Source organism: Lemur catta, chromosome 1, assembly GCF_020740605.2.
Source record: "Lemur catta isolate mLemCat1 chromosome 1, mLemCat1.pri, whole genome shotgun sequence".
Lineage (NCBI taxonomy): Eukaryota > Metazoa > Chordata > Mammalia > Primates > Lemuridae > Lemur > Lemur catta.
The window spans coordinates 75,133,315-75,150,181 of record NC_059128.1 but is presented as its reverse complement, the minus strand read 5'-3'; the positions used below and the strand labels follow the sequence as shown (position 1 = coordinate 75,150,181).

General features: G+C 55.9%; 1 protein-coding gene across 1 annotated transcript; it reads right to left on the bottom strand.

Moving 5' to 3' along the window:
• Positions 1-55: 55 nt before the first annotated feature.
• Positions 56-15,420, bottom strand: LOC123624864 (proline, histidine and glycine-rich protein 1-like). Its single transcript, XM_045533094.1, has 4 exons — positions 15,232-15,420; positions 3,208-3,255; positions 2,128-2,135; positions 56-434 (listed from the first exon to the last, which is right to left on the bottom strand). Exons 2-4 carry the CDS (start codon positions 3,215-3,217, stop codon positions 144-146), a joined length of 309 nt encoding a protein of 102 aa, XP_045389050.1. The 5' UTR covers positions 3,218-3,255; positions 15,232-15,420; the 3' UTR covers positions 56-143.
• Positions 15,421-16,867: the final 1,447 nt, after the last annotated feature.

Below are 16,867 nucleotides of genomic sequence, written 5' to 3'. Positions count from 1 at the left end.
TGAGTGAACACAGGCTCTGTAAAGAATAGAATGTGGCTTCCAAGAGGCTGTTTATTTGGAGAAGAAGATTCTGGTTCTTGGTCCCATGCCAGGTCAGGATGGCAATTCACTAAGGCTGCCCATGTTGTGTCTCATCTTCTTCCTCAGTGATGTGGTCCGGGTGGGGGGCCACAGGGCCCTGGGCCATGTCCTGGGAAAGGACCATGGGGCCCTGGGCCATGGTGAGGGGGGTGCCAGTGGGGTCCTGGGCCATGGTGAGGGGGGTGCCAATGGGGCCCTGGGCCATGGTGAGGAGGGTGCCAATGGGGCCCGGGGCCATGGTGAGGGGGGTGCCAATGGAGCAATCGGCCTAGGCCATGGAGGAGCCCAAAGTGACCTGGAGGGTGCCCGCCACCATGGTGCCAATGACCGTGTCCTCCACCATGGCAGTGCCCCTGTGAAAAGTCAATTGAATTATGTCAGAGTCACAAGTCAGTGCCAGTCTTCCCTGAGTTAACTCCCCTTCCTAGGGGACTCAGGATTCCTGGGCAAGCAAGGGGTTGTGGAGAGAGCTGGGTGCCACTAATACGAAGTGTTCCTCCTAGCCCTGGATCTTTGCTTTGGTGAAGCCAGAGTGCTAAGCAGACAAAAGGGGAACAACATACATTTATTGGTTTCTATTCCTTGAGGTGAGATATGACTCCTCCTCCCTGGACCTCAGTTTATGTTATTATTATTTTATCTGTATCTAAGAAACATAATGATTTCATCTCTTACTTTCACAAACCCAGAAACGCTTGCAGAGTGATCAGAAGTTTTGCCACGCTAGAAATTGCAGGCTCACGATATTTAGGAGCAAGGGTGAGGCTGGGGGAGGTTGCAGAGGAGGTCACTGAGGGCCTGGGGCAGGGGAAACAAGAGGCTGGGTAGGGGCCATGAAGGACCTGAGCAGGAGGAGGAAGACAGCTGGAGCATGAGAGGAGAACAAGGGTGGGAGTTGGCAGGGTGGGGATGTGTGTGTTCTCTGTGTAGGTGTGTGTACATGTCTATACTGCATTTACACACACATAGCTATGTCTGTGTCCAGGTCCATGGGTGGCTGCATAATGAAGCCTGCTGTGTGCACAGATACGTGCATGGGGTGCATGGTTGTGTGCACATGAGTATAGGTGTGTGTGTGAGCTCATGGCTGTTCCTGAGCAGGTGCCAGACCCAGGGAATCAGGAAGAATAGAAAAGAAAGTCAAAGCTTTACTGCGTCAGCCAGAAGAGGCCTGAGAATAGTGTTATTTCATTTTCTGTCTTGGCTGGAAGCAGTCTTGAGGCCACAAGGCCAGAGGAGTTCCTTTGCCTCTTGCCCCAGGCCCAGGGAGGAGGATCGAGACACCATCTTGCTTGTGTGCTGGGGCACTAGGGCCCTGGGGTCCTGTGGAGCAGGGGTGAGGCTATGCCTCTACCTAGGGCTTGGGTAACTCCACAGCCTGCTTCTGCCTCCTAGGGCCTGAGTAGGGCTTGGGAAAAATGAAAAGAGGTAGGCTCCAGGCCTAGAGGCTTTCTGTGACCATGTTAGAGCAGCCTCTGCCTCACCCAGGGTCCTGAGGCCTGGAAACAGCCACTTCCCATCCCACCTGCCTCTCCTGCTATGCCTCCTTTGTTTGAGGGGTGGAGGGTGGAGGGGGACAGAGATCCAGGCCTAGGTCTGCTGGTGGTAGCCACTGGGGGGAAGAGGTGGAGCACAGGCAGCCTCCCTTCACTGGCAGAGGCAGGTCCTAGGGGCCATGCAGTGTGCTTGGGCTTGGGAGCAAGGCAGCCATCCAGCGATGCTGTGGGAATAGCCAGGAAAGCAGAGAAGCATAGAACAGGCATGGAAGCAGCAGGAGAGAGGATGGGCTGCTGGGGCAGGGAGAGGATGTGAGGAAAGGAGAGAGACAGATGGGAAAACATTGGGGAGGACAGCAGAAGGCTGCAGCCTGCAGGGGGTCGGGGAACAGCCATGCCCCGCCCCATGGGGCTGGTGCCTGAGCCTGCTCCCTACTTGTCTTTTGGGGGAGGTGGTGGCTGCTCCCTGAGAGTGTAGGAAGGAGGCTCGATGTCTGGAGGACATGACAGTGGGGAGGAAAAAGGGGAGAGGGTTGGACAGGATTCTTACCTGTGGACCTGTGGGAGAGGAAGGGAAAAATGAGGCAGCTCTGGTCATTTTGTTCTGCAGTGAAAATCCCTGTCTTCTCCCTAGTGCTGATCTTGTGCCCCCACCTCTGCGCCAACAATCATTCCCCATTCACTCACTCAACAACAGGCACATACTGAAAGTCAATACAAGGTTCAGCTGTGTGTCCCTGTGTGCTCAAGAGCTAGCTGACTTTTCCTGGGTGCAGTGGGGCCAGTTAGGACATGTGGTCCTTGTCCCCACTCTGTCTCCTCTGTGCGCTCCCAACTTCAGCCCAAATCCATGACACTGAGTCTAGCCCTTCCCAGAGGCAAACCCTGATTGTTCTCTTCCACTTCCAGGCTGCTCCCACCCCAACCTCCCCATGTGCCCCGCCTGTGTCAAGTCCTGCTTATCTCAGCCCTTGTCTCTGCTCAGCCTCTCAGCTGTTTCTTGGCTCCTGCTTGTGGCCTTCTGGTCTCACAGGTGTGCCTTTGTATGTGCCTCCTTCGACATGGAAATCTCTCAGGCTCAACTTTGTGGTGCCTTCCTGCAGGAAGGCCACGTGGACTGGGCCATCCAGCCTGCGCAGCTGCGGGTGCAGTGGGCTGACTCTGCAGCAGCCTAGCTGAGTGGTCCTGGGTGTTGGGAAATGCTCCCTTGGTGGGAATTGCCTGCTGTTTCTTAAAGGCCAGGATGGTCTTTGGTTCTTTTGAGGGGAGCCAATGGCTCAGCTGCCAAGAGCTGGGTTCTCGGCTCCAACCCAGCCACACCTCCATCGCCTTACCCTGAACGTTCCTCTAGCTCCCCGGGCCCCGTGTGTGCAGTGGGACAAGCACCTGCCTGTGTTACTCCTCAGGTGAAGATTTAATGAGATGAAGGATGGGGAAGTATGTTTCTTCCACGGTAACCTGTTGTAAGGGCTTGTTCTCATTGCGGACCCCACCACCACCTTCACACAAACACACACCCCCATATTTTTGGTGTGCAGTAGATACGGCTGACTGATCGCCCTGCCTTCACCACTCTCCTTCCCTCTCTCTTCCTTCTTCCACCCCACAGCCTCCCAGCCACGGTGCTTACCTAGATGCATCTTTTTCCGGCAAGAGCAGGGAGTGACACAAGGATCACCTGTGTTTAAAAGGTTAGTTTACTGTAATATAAATCACAACTTCTTTCCTTCTTCCCTCCCAGGGATGCACACACACAGCTCCTTAAAGGACAAAAGGGATAAAAGTGCTCCCTTTCCCTTAGCTTGTCACCCATATGGAGCTGGCCCTCTAGGTGCCAGGCACGGGTGCTGAACAGACACAGTGGGTTCACCCAAATGGTGGGCAGACAGAGACACAAGAGAGCACCAGGCACCAGCCCCGGGACTCCATACTCTTACACCTGTCCCCTGCCCCACCCCAGCTCACAATCATGTGTTAATTCATTTCCACTTGGGTGGATTTCAATCATGTTAAGTATTCATGCTGTGTGCCATCCATGTGCTGGGTCACGGTACCCCTGTCTGCACAGATTCTTGCCCCTGTGTAAAGATCTGGCATAGGGGTGAGAGAGGGAGGCTGAGAAAGCTGCGTGTACCCTTAGCTGGGAAGGGCAGGGTGGGGTGGGTGTAGGGGTCTGTGAGGGATGCAGGGTACCATGTGAAGTTTGCCCAGAAGCAGAAGTGAATGGAAAGCCTTCCAGGGTGCTAGCTGCTTGTTCCTGTCTCCTCCCACCAGGATTAGAAGGGGGCGTGAGCCTGGGGTCTGAGACAATTTGTCATTCACCAAGAAGTCTTGCTCTCATCAGGAGGATGCTGTGGTGTCCTGGTGCCAACGGTGGCCTGGCCTTGCCTTGCTTGGGGCTGGCATCGAAGTCACAGTGGACAACCCCAGGATAGACTCAGTGTATGCATATTACATTCATTTTTCCCAAACCCACAAATCAGAGTATAGTATGTGTCATCGGGACCAAATACTTGACAGCAGAGCGCTCTGGTGTTCATATAGTAGCGCTAAGCCTTGAATCTCAAACAGCTCCCGATACAATGGCCCCCTTTCACTTGCCAGACATGGCCCCCTGCAGCTCTTTAGCCACCCATTTTCATTGGTTCTGGTGGTGCCACAAATGTTGAGCTGAGGTCACCTTGGGTAGCATAGCCCTGGTCCCTCTGCTCCCCCATCCTTTCCCTGAGTGAGTGATGAGGCTGGAATAGACCCATGGGGCAGGGCTTGAGGGGGGAGAGGGAAAGGACACCTGGGGCCAGTTGGGGTCTGCGTAGGAAGAAGGAGCAAAGACAATGCTCAGACTGCATCTGGGCAATTCAGACCCAGGTGTTTGAGCGGCAGGAAGTGGCCGGTCCAGAAGGACCCCGATACAATCCCTTAAACCCTCAGCGAAGCCCCTCTGCCTGGCCTGGCAGAGGCTGTAGACATATTATCACCCAAGTGGACAGTGGAGGTGCAGGGCCCAGCTCAGGAGTTGGGGCTGGGCAGATAGGCAGACAAGCATGCACATGCACTACCAAAAAAGACATGGAGGCAAAGGTGCCAATTTAACGCAAACACACATTCCCTGGAGATCATGACCACATGCACACACGACACAGGCGGACCCCCTTGCCCCTGGCAATAGCAGGCAAAGCCCAGTCCTTACCTGAGAGTGCAGAGCAGGGGCAGGAAGTCTAAAGTGCTGTCTGTTGTCAGGTGTATTTGTGTAGAATAAGGAGGGGTGGGGTTGGCCAGGTGCACTGGGAGGGGCTTGGGCAGAGGAATTGACCCAATAAGGAGGGATGGGCTAAACCTTATCTGGGCAAAGAGCAGCTGGAAGCAGGGTGTGTAGAGAGTGTGTGTGCGTGTGTGTGAGTGGGGAGGAGATGAGGGGAGTGGGGAACAACCTATTACCAGATTGCTATGGAAATGAGATGCACAGAACCAATGCAGGAGTCCCCAACCCTGAGAAGTTGGTTTAGCACCCAGGGACCACCTCCAAATATTTGTAGAGCTCCTGCCGAATGCCAGGCCACACATGAGGTGCTTAACACACAGTAGGTAACCCACTGCCTCCTACAAAATTGATAGGACAATCACCTCCTTTGAGCAGGTGCAGGAGGAAAAAGTGACTCTAATGGAGGACCTGGTGGAATGTGTGCCAAGCCCCAGGCCCAAGTTCTCAGATGAGCTGCCCAGCTCAGGGAGCTCCCCTGGGAGTGGAAATTGCACAGAAAAGGGGACTTTCCTGATGGAATGTAGGCAAGTGGGAACGGAGGCCAGGCTGCCAGTTTGCTGTGCACTCTGCAAGCCTCTTGTGCTCTGGTCCCTATTGACCCCTGTGGCCACTGCTGCATGCCAAAACCTCTCTCTAGGTGTGCTTCGCCATGCTGGGTCCCTTATTCCCCTGGAGACGGGGCAGGTGCCCCTGCTGCAAGCCCTCCTGTCTACCTGGATCCCTGCTTCTAATGTCTCTTGCTCCCAGTAGACTATGTTCCATGAATTCAAGGACCATGGTGGCTGTCTTGGTCACTTTTACATTCCAAGGGACTGGCCCTTAGCAGTTCTCCTGGCATCAGCAGGTTCCCAGTAAGTATTTGGTGAATGGATGAATGGTCAGTTATTTAACATGGGGTAATAATGACTTCCATTTGTTTTCTTTTCTCTTCTTTTCTTGTCGTTTTTTTTTTTCTTTTTTTGATCTAGATTGACATGAAAATTTGAGTTTCTGGCTTCCATTTTTGTAGTTTATATTTCATGTTCATTTTTTCTTCCATTTTAACATAGTTTTAAATATTGCAGTTTTTCCTAGAAAAAGAAGAAAGAGGAGCTCTTTTATCGTCTCAGGCTCCTGGCTGACCTGGGCTCATGCTGCCCACCCTTGCGCTCACAGTGCTGGGTAACACTGAGAACAGCCAGACTCTCACCCTCAGCCAGGCAAAGGCGTCTGTCTGGCCCCCGTTTCAATGAAGTAAGACAAGAACCTTGTGAAATCAACAGTGGAAAATTTACAACAGCCACTGTTTCCAGGTTTGCCTGTAAAGAGCCTGGATGAACCAGCTGCACTTGAACTGCAGACGATTCATTTTAAAGAAGTAACCCGAACTTGAGGGAAATGAAAACACAGGCCCTTGCAAAGGTTTACACGTGTGCATTCATAATAGCTTTTGGAACAGCTAAAATGGTGGAAGGTCCCCACCATGTAATAAATAAATAAATTGTGGTGCATGCATTGAATGCAATGCTAGTCAATAATAAAAAGGAATGCAGTATCGATGGAGACTAAAGCATGACTAAATTTCAAAGTAATTATGCCGAGTGAAGGAAGGCAGACATAAAGAATACATACTGTGTAATTTTGTCTATAAAGTTCTAGAATATATAAAACATTGGAAAGGGACAGGAAGGAGCTTTGGGGTCGATGGATATGCTGATTTTTCCCTTTAGCTGTCCTGACTCTAGGACACCCCAGCCCTTGGCAGGAAGCTGAAAAGACAGGCCTATGTCCTCCCAGACCCCAAGAGGGAAAGAGGAGCGCATGGGGCCTGATGCCTTGGGGTCCAGGTTCAGGAGCGCAGTTGTCAGCAGCTCAGGAGTCAGGGTCTGGGCTCCGAATCACAGCAGGCAGGCCGTGGAGGCAGCGAGGCCTTGGGCGGAGGACGTAGGCCCTGCCTTGATGGGGTGAACAGAGAAGGCAGGGCAGTCTGGGCGGCCGGGGAGGGCAGGAGGCCCATGGTGGGTGAGGAGGATGTGAGCAGGCTGGAGGCAGTCTGTGGCAGGGTGTATGTGCTCATGGACTCTTTCCCCACTCATGCTAAGATTCTGAGGCCAAGCAGAGCCTCAGTCACGCATGTGTCCCCTCTAACCCTTAGCACTGTGCCTCACAGGTGGTAAGTGCCCACCAAATGCTTGGACTTATTGTTTGGCTGAGAGAGTTGGCGCTTCCCTTCCAGAAAGCCACGGAGCAGAGAAGAGAGGAGCTATTCTCTGTGGAGCAGGAGGACACGTTTCTGGGCAGAGGGGCTGTATCAAGGAGAGGAGAGGGGAGGACAGGAAGAGGCTGAAGGGTCTCCTGGAGGCCCTGGCAGGGGTGGGAGGGTGAGGACCTACGGTGAAGGCCTGAGGTGGGATACTGTCCCTCTCTGTCATGGCCAATGGATGCAAGCAGAGCCAGCCAGGCCGTCCTGGCTCCTGGCTGCCCTGGGGGTGGGGAGAGAGGCAGGGCAGCCAGGTGCCTCGGCATGGTTTTGGTGGACAGGTCTCTCCTGGCACCAGGGCAAATGTAGCCCAGCCTGGGCATGGGCTGGAGAGGGTGCTGCGGGACGGGCCTCAGTGATTCCGGGGTGCGGGGAGGGCCCGCACCCCAGACACTCCTGGGCAGCTCACTGACCGCCCCCCGACCTGGCCAGAGGGAAGCTAATAGCACGTGGCCTGGGCAATTCAAGGATTTCAGAGCTTTAAGAGGCCAAATACCATCACGGGTGTGAGGGCTTTCTCGGTGTGCTATTGCTATTGGTACAAACACTGGTGGCCTGTTTGACTCTGGGCCTCATCATTCGTGCCCTCCTCAGCGCCGGGCATCTGCCTGTGGGACACGTGGTCCCCACTGTTGGGCTCTGGCACCGTCAGAGCATTTCACTGACCGGCTACAGAAGGTTCCCTCCCTGCCCTCGCCCCCTGCAGCACTCTCCTTTCCACTAGGTGAGAGAATGCAGGTGTACCCGGGACTGATGTGCATGTTCCAGACGCAGGACTTTCAGTGCTTAAACTGGGACTGTTACAGGCAAACTGGGACAACTGGTCACCCAACTTTCCTCCCCAGTGGCAGGTGTTCCAAGCCCCACAGTTCAGCAAGCTCTCTCTCACCCTGGTGTCCCTCTCCTGCCCAGATGCCTCTAGGCCGGGTGAAAGCCCCTGAGCCAGCCCACCCATGCCGCCCCAAGGCCCTCCCCTCCTCTAAGGAGCCCTCACTGGTCCCTCAGCCTTCTAGTCATCCTCTGTCCATGCCTCAAAGCTGCACCAGACCTTTTCCCTACCCCTACAGGCTGTGACCTCACTGTCTCAGCCTCAGCTCACCAGCCTTGAGAATGGGTAGAGCCTGTCTGTCCCATCCAGCCTTGTACCCTTGCCTGCCCAGCTCACACCCTTCCTCCTGGCCCAGAGGCAGGAGCACCCTGGGGACATGCAGGCCAGCCTGTCCTGCCCCACCTCTATGTAGGCCCCCAGGCCTGAGACCTTAGCGCTGGCTGGCTCTTCCCCTGGCCAGTGTGCCTGTCCCCAGCCATGCTAAGGCTGTGGGAGCTCCTGAAGGGCTCACTGCTTCCCTGGAGCCCCACTGCCCTGCCCCGCCCTGCCTGGCCCACCCCACCCCCACCCTGGTCAACCCATCTGGGCCAGCCTGGCTTCAGCTTCCTTAATCACTGTGTGCCCTCCTTGTCCTTGCTGTCAACATCCGGTCAGCCCCCTGGGCTACGTCACCTTCTCAGTCTGCCCTCTGGTCCCCTCCCCAGTCTGGTCTGCACCTTCCCAATCCGCGTCCCTTCCAGGCCTCCTGTAGACTGCCTGCTGGTGGGGTCATGGACAGCCCTCTCACTACCACCCCCTTGCCTAGTCTTGCTTATCCTCCTGAAGCTCATCTCCTTCTGGAAAAGTCCCTGGTGGGCCTGAGCCCTGTGCTGCCTGATGCTGGCAAGTGCCTCCGAGGTGGAGCCAGCAGCTTCATCTCCTTGTTCCCTCATTCCCTCAGCCAGTGAAGGACACAGTAGGTGCCCAGGCATGGCATGGCCAGGGCAGGCCCTAGGAGTGGCAGCGCCCAGCCTCTGTCTGTGGGCAGCTCTCGGTTGGGGATCAAGGTGGGGGTTCTGGGAAACACTGAAACCCCTTGGCACCAGCTAGGGGAACAGAACCCCAAAGAACATAAACCTTAGGGGTTCACCTCCTGGTGCTGGGTCCCCAGCTGGAAAGCTCGCCATCCAACGTCGTAGCCCTGGGTGTGCCCCCGGGTCTGGATTGGAGGAGTGGGTCCCCAGCCCAGCCTTCCTTCTGTTTCTGGATGCCTCAGAGGCCTTTGTCCTGGGCCTCGCCCTGCTCTGTCCTGTGTGTTCTTGGGAAGGGCGTGGCCCAGACTTTGTCCCTGGCAGCTGGAGCCCGCCCAGGGCTGATCCCTCCAGTGCCACCTCATGGACTCTGAGTTCTCCCCACCCAGGGCTGGGCCTGGTCTGACTAAGAGGCCTGCACACAGACTTCTAGTCACGGGAGTCAGGACAGCAGTTTCTGCAGGCAGGAATGGCCATGATGGGGTGTGGGGGGAGGAGTGTGTTTGTGTCAAAGGAGTGCTGAGCTTTAAGCCACCCTCTTGCCCCTTCTCACCTGGAGGGTCCAGCTGCTTCTTAGCTGGGCTCTCCTGCAATCCAGCCTTGCCCCTGCTCTTCCTCAACACTCACCCACCCAGAGCTGGCAAGTGGCATCAGTGATGGCTAAGGGCTCAGCCCCCAGCCAAGAGGAATGTTTCCCGAGCACTGGGATGTGAGCCTGGGCCTGGAGGGATCCAGGTGAAGGTGAAACACAGGGACTGCTTTCAGGGGCACCAGTGCTTGGTGGGGACAGGTGGCAGCCAGAGCCCAGGACTGCAGAGGAGACAGGGTATGGGGGAGGGAGTGGGGAAGAACTCCCTGGAGAGGGTGGGACAGGGGCCTGGCCTTGCAGGATTTGCTGGGCAGGAGACAGAAAGGGAAGATGCTGAGAGGGTGCCTCAGCATCTCCCCCACCAGGTCACCAGTGTCCCCACAACTCAAGGAAGTCTTCACTGTGTTCTGGCCCCACTGGGCTGGCGGGAGGCAGCCTTTGGGGCCCCTCAAAGGATGCTGTGGAGGTGGCATCTGGAAGGAGGCTGTGACAAGACTACTGGAGGCAGGAAGAAAACTATTTTTCAGCCTGGGCCACACTTTGTTCCAGATATGGACGGTTACCCATGTTATTTCATTTCACGTCCAAATCACTCTGCGAAGCAGGTACACCTCATTTTATAGATGAGGACCAGAGACAAGGGGACAGAGCCAGCAAGGAGTGAGGTTAATCTGGAATCCTCCATCCCACCCTGCCTTGTCTATGAGAGGGTTGAGATGGGCGAGGGCCGGAGTGCTCCCTCTTTACTGATCCGCCGTGTGCAGAGGGGGCCCATCTGGAACATGAATGGCGTGTGAGCAGCTCTGCCCTCCTGGGTGTAGCCTCTGCCAGCTCTGTGCAGCCAGTGTCCCCACGTGTGGTGCAGAGGGACCGTCCTGCCCTGTGGCCTCCTTCCCCTTTGCTCTGCAGGGAGAATCCCAAATTGCAGTATCCTGTCCCCAGGGTCGGCAGCAGGTCTGTGTTCTAAGGACCAGGAATAAGGTCCAAATACAGTCTGCCTGGGCCGGGGTTGTTACCTGACCTGGCAGGTGGCCTGGGAGTGTGGGGGACCAGCCAGGGAAGAGACTTGACCCAAGCCGGGGCCCCAGGTTGCTGGGACAAGGGGCCCAACCCTGGGTGGAGACAGGGAGCGCAGAGAGGGAGGTTTCAGCAGAAGGGGCATTGGCCGGGCAGCAGGGAAAGTGCTCTGGGCAGGGAGGCATTGCCTGGCCTTCCAGCCTCATCAGTGCCACAAACAGGGTTGTGACCTGGGCAGGTGGCGCCTCCTCTCTGTGCCTCAGTTACCTCATCAATAAAATAAGTCTTCTAAGACTGGATGTATTCCCTAGTGTGATGGAGCTGGGAGGTCGGGGCGGCCAAGACTTGGGGGACAGGAGCTGGGGAGCAGGAGGCGGGAGGGGAAAACCTCCTCCACCCATTGCCAGGCTTTGCTACTCTGCTGCCCCCCGGTGGTGGCACAGAGAAAGAGAAATGGGGTCTCCCTGGGGAACAGGGGCTGTTCCTCCTCTGGCCTCAAGTGCTTCCAGTGAGCTTCTCCCCTGCACAGGGCGGGCACTCTTGGGGGCCTTTCCCACCCATCAGCTCCTTCAGGGCTGTGCGCATTCCAGGTGGACAGAAAGGCAGTCACAGCCTATGCATAGGATACCCTCAGCCTTGTATGGGGCGGCAAGGTTTATTCACTCATGCCTTCATGTTGCAAGTGCTGATGGAGGGGCTGTAGTACGCAAGGGCACTGTGCCAGGCCCTGGGGATGCAGAGGCACTTGGCACATCATTCCTGCCCTCAGAGAGCCTCTGTCCAATGAGAGAGCAGACATAGAAGCCACAGACTCTGGGGAAGTGGGAGACGGTGGGGGCTGGTCACACGTGTGACATCTTGTGTGAGTGACACTGGAGAAGCACATGGCCAGCACCCGTAGGTCCCTCTCTGACTGCTGCTTTGTCCTGGGCATGTAGATGTACGGCTGGCTGGGCCAGGAGGCCTCTTCCCCTAGGATAGAGGAGTCTCTTCTGGCAGAGTCTTCCAGAAGAGCTGGGTCATTCTCCCTAGGGATGGCTGGATTTCTACCTGTGCCTGTTGCTCTCCTGCCTTGTCCCTGTAGCCCCCTCTATGTACCCTCCTCCTCCCCAGACCTGGTCTGGGGGCCCAGGTTCCGGAGAGGGTGGAGAGCATCAGGTCTCCCTCCAGGGCCTGCGCTCTGCCGGCCTCCCAGTGCCGACAGCATAGTGTGGGGCAGGTGGAGGGGGCGTGAGGCTCCTGGAGGCTGTGAAGCCTTCTGAGGCTGGGCTGGGACACAGACAGGGAGAAGGAGGTGGGAGCAGGAGAGCGTGTGCATGAGGGGCCAAGGGCAAGGAGGCTGTTGCCTTAGTGTTGCTGGGAAAGTGGACCAGTCTGACTCAGGAGGGGCATCCAGTCCTGGCTGCAGCACTCGCACAGGGGCCTTGGGACAGAGTCCTGGCCTTGGTGGCAGACAGGCATTGCCCATGGAGGCTTAGTTCTTCCTGGAGACCAAGTGGTAGACTTGGAAGGATCAGAGAAGCTCTTGGTCTTCTTCCCAGAAGGATGGCTGGACAGCCCAGCTGTCAGGGAGAGTTTGACCTCAGGCTGTGGATAAAGTGGGGGAGCAGTGGAGGTGGGCTCCTGGCTATAGCACCGGTGGGTTCTAGGACCTTAGGAAAATGCACAATTTCGCAACATTGCCATCCTTCTCTGTGGAGGACATGATGATAATGCCCACCACTTAGTTTGGTATAGCAACTAAGTGATATGACATATGTGAGGTGCCTGGCTCGGAGCCTGGCATGTGGAAGACACGTTTGCTGTCCTGCCCCTTCCCATACTCAGTGATGCAGGGAGCACACACTGTAAGACGTATATTTTTATTTATAATTTGCCCTCTTTTTGCACCTCAGATAATATATCTTCATTTTAGAGCATCTCACACCTTAGGAATCTCATACCATATATAACTACAAACATTTTCATTTGTGTTATCCAGAATCTGAATCAAAATTTGATCTCATTATTTAGGTCACTGATATTTATTTTTTTACTAAGCCAAGATTTAGAAAAATAGGAATTTGGCCAAAGTTGTTGTAAAGCAAGACCTGAGATGACTCATTAAAGTTAATGACATAAGCGACAAGGGTGGTGGCAGACAAAAGACTCTGTAGGCCAGTCCTTGTGAGCCAAAGAGAAGCTGGATAAATGCCCTGAGGTACGTGTGTAAGTGTGGACATCTACTTCTTTAAGATTTTTAATTCTGCAGGTCTTTTTTGAGCACCTATCATTGCTCAGCCATGTGCTTGCTCTCGAATGGGTCCTGAAGGCATGAGGATGACCCATCAGCCTTGGTCTCCCTCTTTAGAGCAGGGCCTGCCTTCCAGGGCTCAGGAGAGTGGGGCAGCCTAGGTGGAGGTGACAGGCCTATTACAGTTGCCCATGGCTTCAGAGAATGGAGCACTGCGCTTGTTCTAGCAGCCAGGACCCCCCGTGGAGTGTCAGTTTCTTGTGCACTGAGGGAAGCCAGCACTCCAGGGCGTGCTGGAGGACAATGGGAAACCTATTCCTTTACCAGTCCACCAAACTCCTTTCTTAGTTGGCTCCTGTTCAAGGGGGATTCTAGCCTCCACCAATGGTTTGCTTCTACTGCGGTCTCCCTGGCCCCACGTCCTTCCCTTTGACCCACACTGTTTCTCTCCAGGGACCCAGGGTCACCAGCCCCCAATCTCACCCTTTTTGAATGTGCCCAACACTATCAATGTGGCAGAATTTGAAGCCCTCCACATTCTGACTAGAGTAGAGCCAGGCCTTTGTCTCAAACCTGCCAATGAGAAAAGCCAAACCCCACTCCTCTCAGAATAAAAGCTTTCTCCTGCCAGCTCCTGCTGCCCTGTGCTCTCAGGAGACCCAGTAATAATAGGATTTAAGTATCCCAGGCCTCCCTTTCCCAAGGGGCTTTCATTCTCACCCTCTCAGTTGCATGGCCCTGAACAGAATGAGTAACTTCCTGGGCAGGGAGGCAAGGGGAATGGAAAGTGGTGACACAGGCCTCACTCAAGAGTGCCTGGCTGACAGGGGCCCAGACACAGAGCCCCAACTTGGGAGTCCCAAAATGGGCATTAATCATGCCCCCAAGACCACAGACACACAGCCACATGGACAACTGTGTGATCCCACAGAATGGCCAGGACCAACTGGGTAGCAGCTGACACCACCAGGAAAATAAAAAGGTAAATTCAAAACCACCAAGAATTAACTATTTCAAATTTCTCTGTGGTCCATGCATTTGTAAAGGACCCTGTGTGTCTTGTCTTATTCACTGTGTATCTGTCCCCAGTGTGCTACTCAGCTCAGCAGGAGCATATCCATATCTGTGCTTCTTTCTTGAATTGCATAGGCAAGGCCCTATGCCTGGTAAGTGTCCATGGTCTCTGGGCAAGTACAGAGAAGGGCCAGAGGACCCAGGGAGTTTCTGGAAGAGAGGAAATGATCCTATGTTCAGGGGAAATGAGCAGACAGGGCTGAACCTTGGCAAGATATCCAAGACAGCAAACGACTCTCTGGCCCCTTCTAGGGCTGCTCCTGGCCCCAGGCCTCTGCCCTGCCCTGCCCTGTCACTTCTCCATGGCTGGCTTCTTTGGTCAGGACATAGTTCCAGGAAGGCCCCTGGTCTGGGGAACATACCCAGCCTGTGTCTCACCCTCTTGAAGAAGGCTCTGTGCCTTTCAGAGTGAAAGGTGCTAAATCTGTCCAGGCTGATGTGTTAACAAGAGAGAGAAGAAAACGTTTCTCTCTACTTCTGGGGCTTTCTCTTCCTGTTGAGGTATAGAATGTACATTTTAACTGGCAGAGTCTTCAGACACTGTCTACCCCTGTATTTTGATACCCATGAATGCCTCTTCCTTCAGTCCAGGCAGGAGAGAGGCAGCGTCATGTCAGAGGAGGGAATCTGGGGGCGGCAGAGCCAGCCAGGGCACAGAATTTGCACCATATTGCTACCTGGCTGGGCTGTTCCCTCACACATACCATGGAGGAAGGGAGAAGAGAGGCAGGGAGATCTGGGGCCTCAGCAGGAAGGTGATCGTCCTGTCCCACCAGCCTCGGGCTCCTTCAGAGGTGGTACAGATCAGCGGCCTGAGCCTTAGAGCCTGCTCACCTTAGCAGTTCCAGAAAGTGCCAATGGCTGCCACAGGAGGGGACTTGAACCCACACGTGCACAGCTGGGAGCGATGCAGGGCAGGCAATTGACTGATAGTGAGGAATGAAGACAGTTCCTGACGTGGCTGCAGAGTGTCAGCCTTCCCCAGGGCACCCCCCTTGGCGAGCCTCTCCTCCGCGTCCACGAGCACCGCCCTGCACACTGACACGCAGAAACCCAGACTGGGGTTGCTGCAGGTTGGCGCTTCTCAAGAAGAAGCTGGGGCAGGGCCTAGAGGGAAGGGCTCGGCAGGATAGAGGAGCAGGGGAAACGAGGTCCTTAGAGGAGATTAGGAACAGTGGGTGGGGCAGGTCCCCCAAGCGGTGAGGGCCATGGGGGCTGACACTAGGGGGTGTCGGGGAGCAAGGAATTTGATCCCACAGGATGAGGGCGTGGCGACAGGGCCCGGGAGCTCGGGAGGGGCTGGGATATGAATGGGGCGACATATGGCGGCCACTGGGGATACCTGGGGCCGGGGGTCCTGGGAAGGTCTGTTAGCTGGGTCTGCGGAGCAGTCCGCCCTACCTGTCCGGGCAGCTGCTATCTGGGGCCAAGGGCTCCCCGTCCGGCCGTTGCTCCCCTTTCGAATCGGGGCCCAGAGCCGGATCGCTGTTGCGGCTGCTGGTGCTACCACTGTCCATGCCCGTGGGCGGTGCGGCTTTCCTAGCCCTGGTGTTGAAGATGCGGCTGTAGCGGCGGTGGCCGCAGCGGCGATGGCAGGCTGGTGCGCATGCGTCTGCACGAAGCGGCCCGGTCGCTGGGCGGGGCCGAGGAGGAGCCCAGCCAATAGGCGCGGCGCCGAGGGGCGGGGACCGAGGCTTGCTGGGGCGCCGCGGCGCTCAGCCGGAGGCTGGCTGTCTTCATCAGCGCGGGTCTGGTGGCCTGGGCTCCGCCACCCTGCCAGGGTCTGACAGCTGCCCTAAGCTTCTGGCCATCTGGCCCTTCCTAGGGGCCTCGGTGTCCCCCTAAGGTGCCAGGGAGCGCGGCCCAAGCACAGCTCCTCACGAATTGAAACGCAGACTCCTCACTGGGAAAGGGCGCGTCTCCACGCCCGCACTTCCCGGCGCTGGAGGCTGAGAGGTCCGGAGGAGAGGTCGGACGACTTTAGTCCCACATTCCTCTCGGCTCCCTCAGCGCCCTCCTCTCCTCCCCAGGGGGGCCAGGCGTCTGCTCATATTGGGTCTTTCTTCCCATGCGTCTGGACCCGGACCTTGACCTGGCTGTGAGCCCCTCAGAGGTGGAGCCCAGAGTCTGTTATTCAAGTGCAGAGTATGGCGGAGGAAGAAGGCAGGAGACGCTCAGACCACCTCCGTCCAGTTCCTTTTCTTACAGTCACCCGTACCCCCCACATCAGCCTGGGAGGGTCCCAGTAGCCACCCACTGCAGGGCACTTGCCGGCTCCCACATCAGGGAGTAGCTGTGAGAAAGGGAAGAACAGAGCATTGGGGCGTGATGGGCCTGGCTAGGGGACTGTGGCAAAACTGGAATAGACATGGGCAGTGTGAGAGGCCTGGCGGTTGGGGAGTGGAGAGGGCCCCGGATGTGTTGGGATTTGGATAGGTAGAAAGGGTTTCACAGCAAGCAGGCTGTTGAGGGCCTGGCTGCAGGGGCAGGGAGGTGCGTTGGCTGAAGGCATAGGGCTGGGGAGAGAGTCAGAACCCAGCAGCGTTTGGACTCTGTCCCTAAAATGTGTGTCAGTGCCAGTCTACCCACGGCACAGGTCTTAAGGGATGGGGTGGGAGAATCTAGAGGTGTAGAGGTGATGAGTCTTCCCTGAATAGGATACAGTTTTGCTGGAGAGATAAAGGGTAGCCCATAAACTGGTCCCAAATGGGCAGGGTATGGGCAGGCCCATGAGATGGGCCTCTGCAGCTTGCTGTGGAGAAGGGGACAGTGTGCAAGCAGAGAGGACCTCTCTCTTTCTAATATGCCTTAGGGAAGTCGTTGTGGAGCTGGTGGAGCTTCAGCTGGATTGGAAGGACGACTAGGCTCTGAAAATGTGGAAATAGGAGACAGGGAAGGCACTGGTGACCTGGGCTGTAGGGCAGGGTGTAACTTTGTGGAAAGAATGTAATCGAGGGTGGAAAGTTCAATGTATTTCCAGGGAATGGTGAGAAATCCATCTGGACAGTGGGGAGCCATTGAGACTTCTGATCTGTAG